General features: G+C 39.8%; 1 protein-coding gene across 4 annotated transcripts in view; it reads left to right on the top strand.

Moving 5' to 3' along the window:
* The window catches only part of RAB27A (RAB27A, member RAS oncogene family), a 34,032-nt gene extending 18,916 nt beyond the window's left edge, over positions 1-15,116 (top strand). For 3 of the 4 annotated variants that reach the window (XM_080396679.1, XM_080396680.1, XM_080396678.1), the window contains 5 exons: positions 6,025-6,197; positions 7,880-7,965; positions 8,728-8,831; positions 9,593-9,716; positions 12,352-15,116. In XM_080396679.1, the coding sequence (XP_080252805.1) occupies positions 6,045-6,197; positions 7,880-7,965; positions 8,728-8,831; positions 9,593-9,716; positions 12,352-12,550 (666 nt within the window). In that variant the 5' untranslated portion in view covers positions 6,025-6,044 and the 3' untranslated portion in view covers positions 12,551-15,116. Of the gene's footprint in view, positions 1-6,024; positions 6,198-7,879; positions 7,966-8,727; positions 8,832-9,592; positions 9,717-12,328 lie in introns of all 4 variants that reach the window. The other variant, XM_080396681.1, reaches the window with a different exon arrangement.
* The last annotated feature ends 1,612 nt before the right edge of the window (positions 15,117-16,728 follow it).

The following is a 16,728-nucleotide window of genomic DNA, read 5'->3' on the forward strand; positions in this document are numbered from 1 at the left end:
AGTTTTGCAAGCATTAAGGTGCCACCGAAGCCTTAGAGCAGGGTGAGGCTGTTGGCTACGCTTCACCCACGCTAGGCAAGAATGTGGTTATTGCTTTGCTGTAGTGTGATCGGAGTGCTGGTATGACAGGATTAGCAAACTTACTCCTTTGAGGTCCAGATCGCTTGCTTTGTGCTTCTGCCATAACAGATCAGGGGACATGTAAAACAGCTATTGAAGTTGTTCAAGCCTGTGGAGTGCCTGGGTGGGAAGCTTTTGTAGTATGAATTGACTCGCACTTGCAGAATGATCAAACCTGTACAATTGCATTATTTACCACGTACTTGTATGTACATATTGTTCATTGAGAGACCTGCAGGCTCTTCCTTTTCTGTCTCTGTGGGATTTGGACTCCTCTTCCCTCAATGTCCCTGTCAGCTCTTCAATCACAGGCATGCAGCCTCAACTGCTTTTTAAGAATAAAGCCATATTTGGGGAAAACCTTCATTTGCAAAGCATTTGTGAACTCTAAACAGCATTGACTTTTTTGTGGTATATTTACAAATATGGCTCAATTATATATTAATACAGTGGAACATTCTTAAGCAGATTCCCAACTCTTTCACCTATCATATGCTACCCTTGCTGTTATAGATGCCGAGGGATGTAACCCCATCACTGCACTCCCTCCATCCATGGAGGGCTGGATCTCCATTGCAGGGGGAATATGCAGACTTCACTCCTGTCTCTATGATGCAGCCTGGTGAATGCCCCACTGTTCCAGTGGGGTCTGCCTTTCCTGAGCAGAGAAGGCAAGGCCAAGACACAATTTATCTGTCTGTAAGATCTACCTGAAAGCTGAGTGACACTTGCAGAAGGTAGACACTGTTAGTTGTAACCCTGAGTGTCTGCTGTCCATCCCCAAAAGGATAATGATGAAATTCTGTGGTATCTTAACATATGGATTAATTATTGGTCTAATATCTGTGTTTTGGCAGATTTGAATTAGTATGTCTCTATAATTGTGTGGTATAGCCTCCCATGTTATTCACTGGCTTTATGGCTGCTACAGGGCAGGTCTGGGATGCTCAGGATGATGTCAGAGTTGTACAGAGAGTCATTTCACTTGGTATGAGGGGAAAGAATGGGTTGAATCAAGCAAATGGTTTTATTTGACTAGTTTCATACAGAATAGTGGGTTTTTTGCTCTTGGGAGGGCTGGCTAGGTGGTGTAGTGTGGGGAGGACGCTCCCCCCCTCCAAGCTTCCTCCGTTAAATATGTATTGCTTCTCTGCAACATGGGGCTGTGGTGCAGGTGTGGCCTGAAGTCATGTCAAGCCTTATGTTCCAGTCTTCGCCACAGAATAATTTTTCTCTTTAGAAATGTATGGTAAAGATGGCTTTCATCATCGTAGCTATGGGGCAATGCAGTGTCCTCAAGTCTGCACAAGACAGAAAGAAAGAAAACAGCAGTTTGTGTTAGAGACTGCTGTATCCTCCTTGCACCTGAGAGAGGATGTAAAGCAGCGAGCAGAACTGAACAGCTGTGATCCATATACTCCATCGTTAACACGTTTTAGTATGAAAACACTTGTTAGGTACAATGTAACTGTAGTTAAGATGTGTGTGTGATTTCGCACATACTTCAGATCTGCTCCTAGGTAGGTCATGCACAAATCTCTTCTGAAATGCTGTTTGCCTCTAGGAATAAATAGGACGAGTGAACTGTGTAATTGCTTCCAAGCCATGCTGTCAGGCAGCACCCTCCTTGCATGGGGAGGCATGAGGCACACTTCCTTATCTCTGAGCACCTATCAACATGAATGCAAACAGGTGACACATAGGCCTCTTGGTTGTGTGTTAAAAGAGGTGGTGCTAGAAAAATACTCCTATTGGAAGCACTATTGCCAGTGTGCCCTAACTATTCCTTTAGCAGAGTTTGGGGTAAGTGGTATACTTTATTTTAAATTGCTGTGCTTGAGGACTGTCCGATTAAGAGCATGTTCAGATTTCCTGAATTGTACACTGTGCATGTAGGTACAAATTTTTATTTGCAGCTTGGTGCCTTTTTTCCCCCCCCCCTCATGTTTTCGTTTATTCATCTCTTTTGTGCCTTCTTCCTTTTCCTTCTCCCCGCCCCCCCCCCCCCCCCCCCCCCATCAGCCCTGTAGCAGCATGGGATTTGCATGTTTTGTGCAAGCCCAGTTCAAAATGCATATTCCCTGTCCCCAGACTGCACAGGGGAAAGCCTGCATGCCAAGCCAATTTCCTTAATTTATGCAGTAGCAGCACTGCCATAGTCTTGAATGTTTTATCACACCGTAGGGTTCTGATATTTGTGTTCTGGAGGCAAAAATGCGAGCCTGTTAATACTGAAGCCTATTAATGTGAAAGTACCTTGGATTAGGAAATCCACTGAACAAGAAGAGCACTTGTTTAGCAGAGCATCCCCTCTTGGCAAGCCACAATCTGGATATGTGTATGTGGAGGCTCCAGAGCAGCAGCTGTATGGGCACAGCTTACGTGATGGTTGTAGGGGTCCTGTCAGCAACAGAAAAGGCCGGTGGAATTTTCCCAGCACTTGGTCATAACCCCTGTCTATCTGCATGCTAGGTGAAGTGCAAAGCTAGAGCTGAATGGAATTTAAGGAGGAATTTACAAAAGGCAAGACCCTGGAGGGCTTGATGTGGAGCCTAGAACTGTGCCCATCAGTGATTTTTTTCAGCCAAGGAGTTCTTACTTTTGGAAGCAAGATTTGGGAATGATCATTTAAAATGAACTCAGATTTTTTTTTTTTTTCTTTTGGTGACCTGATGAATTCTAAGTGTATCATCAATTTCCTCTGGTTCTTCCTTTTCTACTTCCCACTCCTGATACACAAGGTACAAAAATCTGGAAGGAAACACTGGAAGGTGTGAAGCTGTAAAGTCTTATTTTAAAGAAAGCAAAATTGAAAGGAAAAAATGGCATGGGTTTTTAGTAACAGGGCCATGACTTTTAAAAACCCCACAGCAGTTTTTGCTATGAATATACTTTGCTGTGAATATATTTTTATTTCTGTTATGTGGAGCTGGATGTGTCTGGGCATTAAGACTGCAGGTCTGGGAAGTAGAGGGTGGAGATCACTTTTTAAATATTTGTACAGGGAGGAGGACAAGGCTTGAAACTGCTATGAAAATAGCTCTTTGCATGTCTCCAAGGATAGGTTAACTGTGCAGGATTTCACAAGAACCACTCCCTGGAGGTATTTGAATAATAGATTGACATTATGAGGTGCAGTGAAAGGTGTGTGCATTTCAAAAGGCTAAGGAGAAAATTTCCTTCTCAAGCAAATCCTTCAGATGCATTTTTATGCCCTTCCTCTGAAGGGTTCCTAGTTCTCTGTCAGTCATTTGCAAATTGTATTTGTTACCAGCTCTATGGAGAATTGAGGTTCAAGTGGTCCGAATGATGTGGCATGTTTGCCCAAAGAGATACTCTAGAAATTGGATAGAACACTAGGAACGCCTTTAGGTTTTGCTGCCCCAAGGTCTAACTGTGACCTCTCTTACCCAGAGTTTTCACCCAGCTCTGTCCAGTGGCAGGGTGCAGCTGAACCGTAACAGTTTCTTACAGCTCCGAGGAAGAGCTGTAGCGCCCTGTCTTCCTCTATAAGATCTTGCACAGGGTGCATGATAGATTAGCTTTCTTACAACATTAATTAGCAGTGATTTGGTGGCACTATCATTTGTACCTGTTATGAAAGGGTACCTAGTTATAGCTAGCTAACAAAATATCAACAAGACAAGGCAAATACTTCTATACAGATAGGACAGCATCGTAAAAGATGTGAAGGTAGCTTGGCTTTGTAGAATATACTGGCCCCAAGATTTGCATTTAAGCCTTTTAAGCAACAATTAGTTTAGGTGTATTGAAGCTGAAAGAACATTTACTTGAATAGAGGGGCAGCTTACACAGCCCTTTGCCCTTGGAGATCATGTAAGGGCAAATGAAAAACCATGTATGAGATGAAAGTCTAAATCAAACCCAGTCTTTAGTAAAAAACTCCTTGTTTGCCTTTTAAAATATTTTTCCCTTCCTTCTAGTGCATTTCAATTAAAAGACTTTGTAGAGCTACAAGGTAGGCAATCTGATTTTACTCTTTTTTTTTTTTTTTTCTTTCTTTTTCTTTTTCCTTTCCCAACAGTGGGGAGGATTTAAAAAACAACAAAACCCCCAAAAAGCCCTTTGCTGGTACATTGAGTGTGGCTAATGAGTCAGGGCTTTTAATTTCTTCAAAACCTGTTCTTATGTCAGTGTGTGGCTGCCTGTTCAGCTTGCTTACTTGAATATGCCGCTCCTTCAGACCTGATTGTGGTGTATTTATGTAAAAAGCTCATACTATTACTGCAGGGGTTTTTAGTTCAATTTTTTACTCTATTGCGCAAACCTTTGTATTAAAACGCCACAGTGGAAAGTGAATTGGCTGGCTGTGGTGTGGTAGTGAGTGTGAACTCTGTCACCTAAACCCCCTTTCCTGCAAGATTTTACTGTCCTCGGTGGCATAATGCAAAATACGCCTTGGCTGGGGAAAGGGAAACTTGAAAACTGGAAATGGCAACAAGGTGTTAGATGCTTTCCACTGACTTTTCAGTTGGAGAGTATCTGGGTGTAAATCTGACCATCGTCGGTGTGTGAGTGTGGTAAGTCCCGTCATGGCTAAGTTGACCGATCACGGTTCTGTCTTGTAACCAAGAGTGGTACTTACAGAGTTGAAGCTTTAAAGATAGTTACGGTTTGAGAGTTACGGTTTTAGCTTAACAGTGGTGATTGAGATACGGAGTTTGTTCTAAACCTCAAACTGTCAGTTGATATTCAAGAAGTGATTTGATATTTTGTCATTGATGCAAACTATTGCGGTGTTTGACTTGAAATTAATATCTTTATGTAGTTCAAGCTACAAGTAGTTCCAAAAATACTTACAGTTGAAACAGCACATTTTTTTTTCTTTTTTTTGTATATTATTTCATCATCTATCATATTTTTTTGTATTTTGGTATCTGTTTCCCTCCTTCATAAGAGGCAATATAATGCCAGTTTTATGTTGGTTTTAGAATGGTTATTTTAGGCTTATCTTTTCATGTTCATATGTTTGAACACAACATAAGGCAGCTCTCTACTGTTTGTTTGCAGGGAAGAGAGGCTCAGTAGCTACTCAACAGGGAAGTACTAGTGCACTTACATCAGTCTTTCTAGTATCTAGTATACATGAAATTTACCAGTGATTTTTGTAATATGTTCTAGCTCTTACTGCTCTTTGTTCACACAATATCTAATATGGTTATTTTTTCAAAGGCTTAAAAGGATAGAAAGAAACTTCATAAAATGTGTACAGGCCACACGAAAATGTATCTTGTTTAATGGCAATTCAGGATCAAGATTTAGTTTAAATTATTAACTAGCATCATGATGAAAACTTCAAAACCTTTGAAAATTTGTCCTCTAAATAAAGCAAACCCCAACATAAACAACAAAATGTTGCTTGGTTATTTTTCCTTTTTGTATGAAAAAACTTATTTGAGACTGAAAAATAGCTATTAATAGAAAAGGATTGTCATTTTTATTTAAATACAGTGGGCCGTCTGGCAATTTTTTTTTTTCATATGTTAATAAACGTCCCAGTGAACGTAAAGTCAGAATTACATTGCTTGTAGGTTTAAGTAGCTTTTGCCAGCTTCCATGCAGATTATAAATGGTTCTGCAGTTCGTGTTCCAGATGTCTTGAATACTTAGATCTTGTTTTCCAGTCTTCTCCTGAAGTTAAAATCTCTTTCTAGTAGGAAGAATGTTATAAAATTAACTATGTCCTTTTTCAGTCACAGCTGCATTTGATATTGGTAATTGGCATAATTGAGAGTTTAAGGTAAAACCAGCGTACAAGTACAGAACTGGTCCCACTGCTGGATGCTCTGTGGTACAAATCATGATTTATATTTTAAACATTTGTCAAAATATGCCTTGGCAGAGTTGTTGACTAACTAATCCTTTTTTGCTTTGCTTTTTAAGGTGTCTTCTGAATTCTCACTATGTCTGATGGGGACTACGATTACCTCATAAAATTTCTAGCACTCGGTGATTCTGGAGTAGGAAAGACCAGCCTTCTTTACCAATACACAGATGGCAAATTTAATTCCAAATTTATCACAACGGTGGGCATTGACTTTCGGGAAAAGAGAGTGGTGAGTCTTCACAACCAGTGAAAGTGGTAAAACTGTAAAATGGTACCTATCTTGGTGATGGCTAGAATCTATTTTAAAAAAATCTGATCCTTATGTGTAGGCATGCAATCAATACTTACTGTGTACTTAATCTCTTGACAAGGAAATGATCTCATTTGACCTGGTTATTTTTGTCATTGTTGTGTGTTATCCCTTTCTGTTTCTCCCAAAGTTAAAGTAAGAAGAGCTGATCTAGGCAACCATTTCTTACTGCTCAGCAAGTGTTGATGAGTGTATTTACTCCAAGAGTTGTGCACACAATACCTGGATTAGCACTTTTATTGTTGAACTCTCTTCAAGAGGAAGGATTGGGCTGTAATAAAAATGTTGTTGTTTTTTTTTGAACCAAAATGGCTACTGTACAAAGAGTGCAATGTTGATTTTAAAACACATGAATGAAATGGGATCACATGATACGTGGAGCTGATTTGGCTTCCTAAGCAGTTACCACTACCAGAGAAGAACTGTGAAAAATAAGGTAGTTTGGGGTGCATTTTTTAAGCCCTGGATTGTTATTAAACTAGGCAAACATACGTTTGACATGAAGCTGAGCAGTGCGTTATGATAACTAATTGGATGCTCGTCCTTACCACACTGAGAAATAGAGCTGGCACAAATTTTTTTTAATTCTTATGTAGAAGTATTAAATGCCTTTCAGTGTAGTCTGATGATTTCCCAAGTGTCCAGAAATCCGGATGGTGTCATGGGCATTGTGCAGACTGGCTTTTGATGGGTGACAATGCACCACTGTAGCACAATGAGTAAATATCTTAGTGAAATGCAAAACTGGTCTCTTGAAGAAGTTACTGTTCCTTCTTTGGGATAGTAGACGTGGCAGATATGCTTGATCGGCGTATTTGGTAACGCAGGATAAGGTTTAGGTTTCATGACCTCAATCACGTAATCCACAAATTCAGCAAGTTTATGTGTCTTTACCAGAGTTACAAACATATCTTTAGTCTTAGGTACAATGACAGTTGAAGGTAAAGAAGATGACCTAACATGAAGTGTTCTAAACAAGACATGAATCTATTTTCATCTGATCCTTCCAAAGCTAACAGATGCCCTTATTTATATTTTCATGCCAGTACTCTCTTCAGCTTTTATTATTATCATCCAGTTTCTGCTTTTTAAGCTGTGATATGATAAGATCTACTCTCAGCTCTTTTCCAGCAATCTTTTGGCACCTAAGAAGAGATATCATTATCTTCATGAGTTTGCTAATGAGGTACTGATAGTGGTATGAATGTATAGCCAGATTGCATGATCCGATCGTAGCTTTCTTGTAATTATATTTTAATTTGATCATGATACAAGATAATAGGAAAAAGTTAGAAAATGAAAATATTAAAATTAAGCTTGTCTAATGAGACAATGGTCGCTGTAAATCTGTTTTGAGTCCACTGTCTATTGGATAATGTTCTTCCAGTTTCAGTTTTTTATAATTTTGCATCTAATTGAATATTCAAAAATAAGCATCATGTAACCCATATTACTTCTGTCTTATAAAGCAGGGGGACTGAATTGTAGCTGGGATCTTTGTGTCGACAAGTGCTGCATTTAATGACTTTAAATGTCAGTTATTTTGTGTTCTACAGAGGCTGGACTGCTAACACTCAGTCTTGCGAATTTACCTTTTACAGGTGTATAGACCTAACGGGCCAGATGGTGTTGGTGGCAGAGGACAGAGGATACATCTTCAGCTCTGGGATACTGCAGGGCAGGAAAGGTACGTTCCACCACCCACCTAGCAAGTAAGGCTGTTGTCATCAAGCTAGGTGCAAACAGAACCAAGTACATGAATTCTCTTTGTCAATTGTTCCATTTCAATTGTACGATGGAAGATGGGAATGTGTGCTTACTTTAACAGTGATGGAAAGTTTCCTATGAATACCCATTAAATTACAAGTGTAATTTACAACTCTAGAACATTTAAACTGTAATCGTTGCTTTTCATCTTTTGGAAACTGTCAGTTTATTTTTTCATGGCCAATGCATATAGATGCTTTTAAAGGTTTTCTTTTTTTAGTTTTCCTTAAATTTCTGTAAATATGTTGAGGTCTTGGGAAGGTCAGACAGGTGAAATCACCTCAAAAGATTCTTTTCTATTTCTCTATCAAAAGACTAGCAGCAGTGGTTGATGATCTTAAAATTAAGAACTGATATGTACAGGGGAAAAATTTCTGTTCAAAGTTTGAATTTCATTCTTATTTTAATTTCTGAATCTTGATCAAGTCATGCTTTATAGCATAAGTCTTTGTCTAAAGCTGTCACACTCAAGTGAAATGTCCTTGACTTCCTTAGGCCTTGATTAGACCATAGTAATGTCAGCAATTCTTGTTATGCAGTCCCTCCTCCAGCAAAATGATTACGATAAATATTTTGTTCTAGTTAATTCAGTCTTAAGTTACCTCTGGTTTATGACTATACGCAATTATATTTTCTAAGTAACTTGTGAGACGAGCCAACTAATTTGACTTTGCTGGCCTAGGTTTCGTAGCTTGACAACGGCTTTCTTCAGAGATGCCATGGGGTTTCTTCTACTCTTTGATCTGACAAATGAGCAAAGCTTTCTGAATGTCAGGAACTGGATAAGTATGGCATTTCTTTATTTTTTCTTTATTTCTTTGCATGGGTGTGGAGAGGGCTATTTTTATAAATATGGAGTCTCACTGAGAAAGAGAATTGAAAATACTGGTTTTTATAGCTTTCTCAGCAGAAGAAAGTAAATGTTGCATTCATAATTGTGATAGCTTCAAGTGGTGGCTTCTAGTGCTGACTTGAAATACAGCTTTGTCTACTGGACTTTGAATCTTAACCTATATAAAAGCAGGATGAGAGAACATCATATCCCCAGCTCTGGTGATATTCAGTAATGTAAGTGTGTGGAAAGCCTGTGCAAAACTCTGTTTTGACTCACCTGAAGCTTTGTCAGCAAAACTTGATGGAAGGCAAGTGTTACTAAGCTGATGTATCTAGTCAAAGGAGTTCCCAAACTGCATCATCCACCAGGAGAGGGAAGCATATCCTTTCCTGGCAGCTCACTGAAGATGCTTGGTGAGCCTAACTCCTTAAGCTACAAATACAGAGCTTCTGTGCTGACTTTGCCAGGCTTCTGCTCCCCTGGCTCGCTCCCTGGCTTTTTCATTGGGTACATGATAGCGGATGTCCACCTGTTCGCTGGCTCCTCGTGCAATAGCAGAAGTCCTGTGAGATAACAGAGAACATACTTGTTTTCCATCTTTCCAAGAGTAATTTTCCTGAAGGACTTTGTGTCCCCTGAAATGCAGTAGTGCTCTTAATGAGCTTTATGTGTGACAGTAGGTTGTGACCCCAATTCGTGTTGTTGCTGTTAGGTCAGCTACAAATGCATGCATATTGTGAAAACCCTGACATTGTATTATGTGGAAACAAGAGTGATCTGGAAGACCAAAGAATGGTGAAAGAAGAAGAGGCTAAGGAACTTGCAGAAAAATATGGGTAAATAACTTCCTTCCAGTTATTGCTGTGTTTAAAGCAGAATGAAATGTTTTGTGTAATGCCTTTTCTGTATACTGAAAGGTTATTGTGAGAGTAAGTATTTTAGAATGCTTAACTGGCCAGTATTGATACCTTTTTGTCTGTCAGAGATTACTGGTTTCTGCATTGCTTAAAAATTCATCAGTATTGCAATACTCCTGCACTGGAGATTGGTTATTCTTCTTCTTTCCTTGCAGTAAACAAAGTAAGTTTTCACAAACATTCTGGAAAACAGACAGAATTTAGCTGGAGAGGTGGGTGAATGATGGGAGTCTAATTCTTTGTTCTTGCCTGTGCTGAGGCTTTCTAGGGGCACAGGAACCCCAGGTCTCTTATAAAATGAAATCCAAAAGAGCATTTGGTGAGGTGATGAGTGTCATGTCAGATTTTAGGGAAAGCAAAAATAATTCCAAGCAATGATATCCTAATTTACAAGCTAAGCTTGTAATTTACAAGTTTTACACAAGTTTGCTGTAAGGTAACCATTGTCTCTAGCATGGCCATGGAAACATGTGGCCTCAGTTTCTTTGAGAGCCTTGGGACCCATTCCCCAGCATTTGCACAGTCTGCTTACAGAGTGCTGGGTTCCCACAGAAGAGCAGTTCTGGTCCAGACCACGGTTCCCCAGTTCCCTAGTTCTCTGCCTCCTCCTCAGTCTTCCCTCAACTGTTCAAGCAGTTTTGGTAGGACTGTACCTTAGGTGAATTTTTTGTGGCTTAGCTCCGTAGGCGTAAGCTGTGTCTTATTGCTGTGTCTTACTGCAGGCATCTGCGCGCTCACAGACTCCCAGGGAGAGTCTGAAAACCGAGTCAGACCAGCAGGAAGACAGGGTAGCTTTGCCCTTCCCCACAGGCACAGGTCATGTGTTCCTAGAGGAACTATGTGAAATCTTTGTTTCTGTCGAACACTAATTAATCCCATAGCACTCATACCCCCTTAACTCTTCCATGGGTCTCATCTCTGGATTACATTGCATTTCAGCGTGGATCAGAAGCGCACTTCTGAACCAAATATTTTGTTGTGTTTGATTCACATAGTGGAGCAGCTTTCTAGCATGAGAACTGGATTCCTTCTCGGTTGAAGAATAAACAAGACTATGTCTCCAGCCAGTAATCTGCGCTCAATCTGGATGGGTAGATGAGAGCTGGTCCAAAGTAAAGCCTACAGAACATGCATAGCGTGAACGCTAGGTCAGCAGTGCTGACTGCCTTGTTCTGGAGGTCCAGCCCTCCTGTGCCATGCTGTTTCCTATCGTATAGTCACAAATTAGCTTTCCTTGACTTTGAAGAATCATTTGAGGCAAATCACAAGCAACCTATTAGAGCAGTATTACCTTATTATTTTTTCCTTCTGCTGCGAAAATGCTTGTTTGAAGTCGATGTCACACAGACAACAGCAAGTGCAGACGGTACTTTAAGCAGCTACTTGTGAAGGACCAAAAACTTTTAAACAGCGGTTGATGGCTTGTGGCTATTTCTTACAGATTTGAAAGGGATCTCTCTGTGTGACTTTTGGAAACAATTTATTAAATATTTATCTTTGTGGGTGAAAATGCCAACTTCATTTAGGAATAGGGAGCTAAAAGTCGAAGTTATAGATCACGTCCAATATGTTGGCAGTTACAAAGTTCTCTGCCCTCTAGAGATGAGACAGGATAGCTGATGGGAGTCACTCCTGAGGGGAGCAAAATAAATCCTGCTTCAGCACAAGTGTGAGATAGTGAATATCCCCTTTCTGTGGAAAGGCGTTGTGCTGTTAGGTGATGTACTTTGAAAATGGTTGCAGGAGACCTACACACTGAGGCAGTAAGGTAATACTTCGACGACTCATTGAATCTTGCAGGTTAAGTAAGAAAGACTTAAAATTAGGAAGTGGTAATACCTGTCACTTGGGGAGTAACGCTGATGGAGCTGCCCTAGCACCACCCTGTGGGGAGCACCGAGTATGGAAGCTTGAAGCCTACAGACTCGCCATTGAAACATCCTGATCCACAGCAGGAATGAAAGCTAGCAATGTATTTTCAGTACCCAGGTGCCCAGAAACACTTGTTAACAAAGACAGGTAGTCTGAGCAGGGAGAATATTTTTTTTTTTTGTTACGTAAGAGAGTTTATAGTTGAAGTGCCAACAGAACAGTCACATTTTGTAGTGGTAAGGGCACCACGTTAGGAATCTGTACTGCCTTGCCTGCAGGGGAACGTCCATACTGGCAAGAATCCCTAGCTGATGTAGATAGAAATCAGTGAGGAGGACACTTGTGCACACAAGGCCATATAAAGTAATTGCATCTCTTGTGGGGAACAGGGCTGAAAAAACCAGACCTCAGGAGCACAGCTTCAGGAACTTATACTGACCAGTGCCTCTGTAAACTGTGGACTCCATGATGTAAATTAAAGGTTATCCTTCTGCCCTACCTACAGAGTCAGCCATTTCATTAATTTCTTTTGCGTTTCAGACCACTAGCCACTTAGTGTCTTTCTGCTATGGAGTAGCAGTTGCCTTTGTGTGACTTCTAAGTATGTGGCAGTAATCTTGTACTGTTTTTTCTCCTATGAATATAATAAACTGTGTCAGTTTTTGGTTTTTGTCTCCTGCAGAATACCGTATTTTGAAACCAGTGCAGCTAATGGGAATAATGTAAGCAAAGCCATTGAAACTCTGCTTGACCTCATTATGAAGCGCATGGAACGGTGTGTGGATAAATCCTGGATCCCAGAAGGGGTAGTGCGTTCCAACGGGCACAGCTCTACAGAACAGTTGAACGAGGAGCAAGAAAAAGGCAAATGTGGCTGTTAGCTCTGTTACAGTGAAGTTTAATGTATATCATAAAGTATAGTACAGTTGCAGTTTCACTGTTTAACTTATGGACAAATCCCATTGTGTAGTTATTTAATGAGCTATATTAATTCTTGATATTAATTTTTGGTTTTGTTCTCTCAAACAACAAAAAAAATGTTATGTAGTTTATTAGTGATGGGACAGAGGTTTAATTTGGTGCAACATTGGATATTCCTCTAATTCTCTAACTGGGAGGGAAGGGAAGGAGAGGAATTTTCATTATCGAATTTAGAAACATGCATGGGCAATGAGAAGGCGTAGCCTTCTGAACTGAGGGATTTTCAATTGCCCTTTGAAGGCTGCATTAAATGCACAGACTAGGCATTTACATACTGTGACAGCTCATGGTCTCTGTTAACAGGAAGCTTACAACATGGTCCTTGGTTTTGAACAGAAACATTTAATCATTTCATCAATCAATAACAATCTTGAAGAGCAAATCCTGTGTTCTCCACAAAAGCCTGCGAGTAGCTTTTCCTTGCGCTCTCAAACCATCGATTTTTAGTGATCAAAACCAAAAGAAAGGTATTCTATATAGAATAAAGAGCTGCAAAGAAGCACAGGGGCACGTATGTAGAGCATTTTGGGTATGTCATGAAATTGAACTTGTCAACTACAACTGTACTATATCAAATATATCCAACACAGCCTATAAGACCTCCTGAAATAATTTGAATTTCTAGAACATGCATATACATATATTTATATGTAAATGGCATAACTGTACATCTGTTGTTGTGTTTCTTTTATGTTACCGATCATGTTTCAACAGGAATGTAGGGGCAACCTAGATGTCAGCAAAATTTCATCAGAGCTACTGCTTTGCACTGGGTTTGTTTTACTAAACACAGATTTGGAATGTTTCTTCAAATTGGATTGATAAGTGAATTATGATTGTCTTCTGGTGAGATGCAGCTAAGATACCAGTTCTGTCTAGATCAGTATTTCTATAAATTTATAATGCTCGTTTTATTCTGCCAACCTTTGTGTCATGTGTATCTTGGCTATCATATATTCCTTTATGGCTTGTTCATTTCCTTTAGGTGGTATTTAAAAAAGAATAGAGTTGCTTTTCTTTTTTTTCCCCCTATGGATCACATAAATGTCGATTTTGGTTTCAGTGGATCATGTTACTCTTTGATCATTTTTATTTATTCATACAACCTAAGGAGCAATCAGTATTTTTGGGGTCTTTTTTCCAGACTGATTTATAAGATGTGCCTGGCAAACTGTTTTCTACCCTAGCAGAGGTTGTATAACTGTAAAGTATTGCCACTTATAGTCATAACATGCCAAATTGAGTCTTGTTAGACTTTCCACAACAGTTTGTTTACAAAACTACAAAGCTATTACTTCTTTAGAAATTATGTATTTATTTATTTAAATATTCTAACTGCTGCATTTTCGGGCAAGTATTGATACCAGTTTCGAACATGAATTGCAGCATAACAAATTTTTTGAAGGACCAAAAATGTTTCTAGAATAGGAGCTAATTAAAAAAAAATAAATATTTGAAGTAGCCTCTGGTTATATTAATAATACAAGAATAAGTGTTAAAACTTGGTTCTTAAAATATTTTACAAAGTAACGCATTGTTCTTTAACACAACATGTAAATATTAGATTTTTATCACAGCCTACACAGAATATTTTGAAAGTGCAATATAATTTGACTGCTTTGGGGCTAGGACAGAGATTAAAGCAATTTATATTGAATAAATACAGTTTTGTGGTTGGGTGTTTTTTTTTTTCCTACTGTACAATACCAAGTTTCTAAAATGCTTGTAGACCAGCATTACTGTAGTTTAACTCAGAGTGCCTTTTGAAGTTACCATCATGTTTCTGACCAGTAGAGTATCAAGCTACTGTAGGACACAATACATTTCAATGTACTGCAGTGTCTGAATTTCTTTTCATGTAACTCTTTGCTTTTCAGAGGGTTGCAGTGGAACTTTATCATGTGTTAACTTTAACGGGAGTTTTTGTGCTTATAGCTCTATCCAGTTCCTGAAAACATCCAAGGATTATTGCAACCAACTACTGAGCTAAGTGACTACTGAAATGGTGTAAAAATATTTCCTTTTGAATACTTAGTTTAGATTTGATATTAAATAGTAAATGCTGGAACTGTCATATTTTTGTTATGCATATTATATGTCACTATTTACTGTATAAAGAAGTCTACATAAAATTGCTTTGATGTCAGCGTTTGAAATGGGCTGTAAGATTTATCAGTTTGAATTATTCTGTGACAAAACTTTTGTTCCCTTTTTAACTCTCACGAGAAATCATGGTAAATGTTTCTTGACAGCAAATTACAGTATTGTTACAAGTCTAGCATTGGTTTCAAAACAAACAAGGAAACAAAGAATTCTCTGTGATGAGAAACACTTACTTCAAGAAAAGTTTTTTCCATCCAGTGTCAGACAAAAGTGTTGATCTGTAATGGAACAAAGCTTTGGGAAGGATTTCCATTATGATGCTTTGTCCTAGGATTTCGTATTAATATAAAACAGTTAAACATTTCTTATCTGAACCTTGTTAGTTTGGTGGGGTGCCCGTGGCTGGATGCCAGGTGCCCAGCAAGCTGCTCTATCATTCCCCTCCTCAGCAGAATGGGGATGGGGGTGTGGGGGACAGAAAATAAGATGAAAAAAAATGCTTATGGGTCAAGCTAAAGGCAGTATAACGAAGCAATAGCAAGTCGTGCGTGCAGAAGCGAAGGAAAACAAAAGATGTTTTCTGTTCTTCCCATCAGCAGGTGATGCTCAGCCACTTCCCGGGAAGCAGGGCTTCAGTATGTGTAGAGGTTGCTGCAGAAGAGGGAGACAAATGTTGTAAATACCGAATGCCCCCCTTCCTCCTCCTCTCTCTTAGCTTTTATGTCTGAGCAGACATCATGTGGAATGGAATATCCCCTTGGTCAGCGTGGGTCAGCTGTCCTGGCTCTGTCCCCTCCCAAGATCCTGCCCACCCACAGTGTACCGGTGGTGGTGGGAATGCTGGAGAGGCAGCCTTGGTGCTGGGCTGGCGCTGCTCAGCAGCAGCAACACACTGGTGTGTTCCCACCACCTTTCTGGCTACCAACACACTGAGGGCTGCTGTGGGGCTCAGCCAGACCCAACACAGTTAGCGTTAGTTGAACTCAATTGTAACATTTCCTGTTGTCTCAGTTCGGTATCAGTCTGTGTCCTTCTGTGCTGTCCCTGTGCATTGTGGGTTTTCTAGTTTAAATTGCAGAATGGTTGGGGTTGGAAGGGACCTCTGGGGATCATCTAGTCCAACCTTCTGCTGAAGCAGCTTCTCCTAGAGCCTAGATCTCATCCAGGTGGGTTTTTAGTGTCTCCAGAGAAGGAGACTCCACAGCCCCTCTGGGCAGCCTGTTCCAATGCTGTCTCATCCCCAATTCAATTGGATGTGGCCTGGAGCCACCTGGTGTTGATTTGTCCTGCTTGGAGCAGGACTTTGGTCTAGATGACCTCCAGACATGTCTATCAGCCAGCATGATTGTATACTCTACGAAGCTGGTGCTACAAGTGCGCATGACAGTTGTTTTGTATGACTGTATGACAGTTCTTTTAATTCTGTTAGGAAACTTGGACAAGTACGTAAATATTTGCAGACCACAGTTTTGCTATGAGATTAAGGTATTGAGTTGAGTTATTTGGTGAAACAATTCTCGCTGTGGTAATCTGTCAAAAATCAAACAAATGAGTGGCTCTGTACTCAAAACCCCTTCCAGTGAGGCTGTTTTTCAGCTGGATGCTTAATTCTGTCTGTGAATAATTGTTAATGCAGTAGAAGTACATACTCTTTTTTTTTTTTTTTTTTTTTTTTTTTTTTATAATAATCTGGATTCTGGCGCCAGCAACCTTCAATCTACATTGCATTTTAGATCAGGAATAAGCACTTCAAATCCACAACATAATGGCTTGTACTTGAAGAGGAGATTAGTGCCTTGATATGAAAAAAGAGCAGGGGGTGGGGGAGGATCCAATTGTAAACGCTTGTAGTATCGCTGTGCTCTTACATCCCATCTGTCTGCTGGAGGCGTTGGTGACAGTCTGTAATCCGCAGTGTTTAAATTGTAGAAGCCACCAAATACTTCACAATACAGTACTCTGCCAGGAAAAAGCT

Source organism: Falco punctatus, assembly GCF_963210335.1.
Source record: "Falco punctatus genome assembly, chromosome: 7".
Taxonomy (NCBI): domain Eukaryota; kingdom Metazoa; phylum Chordata; class Aves; order Falconiformes; family Falconidae; genus Falco; species Falco punctatus.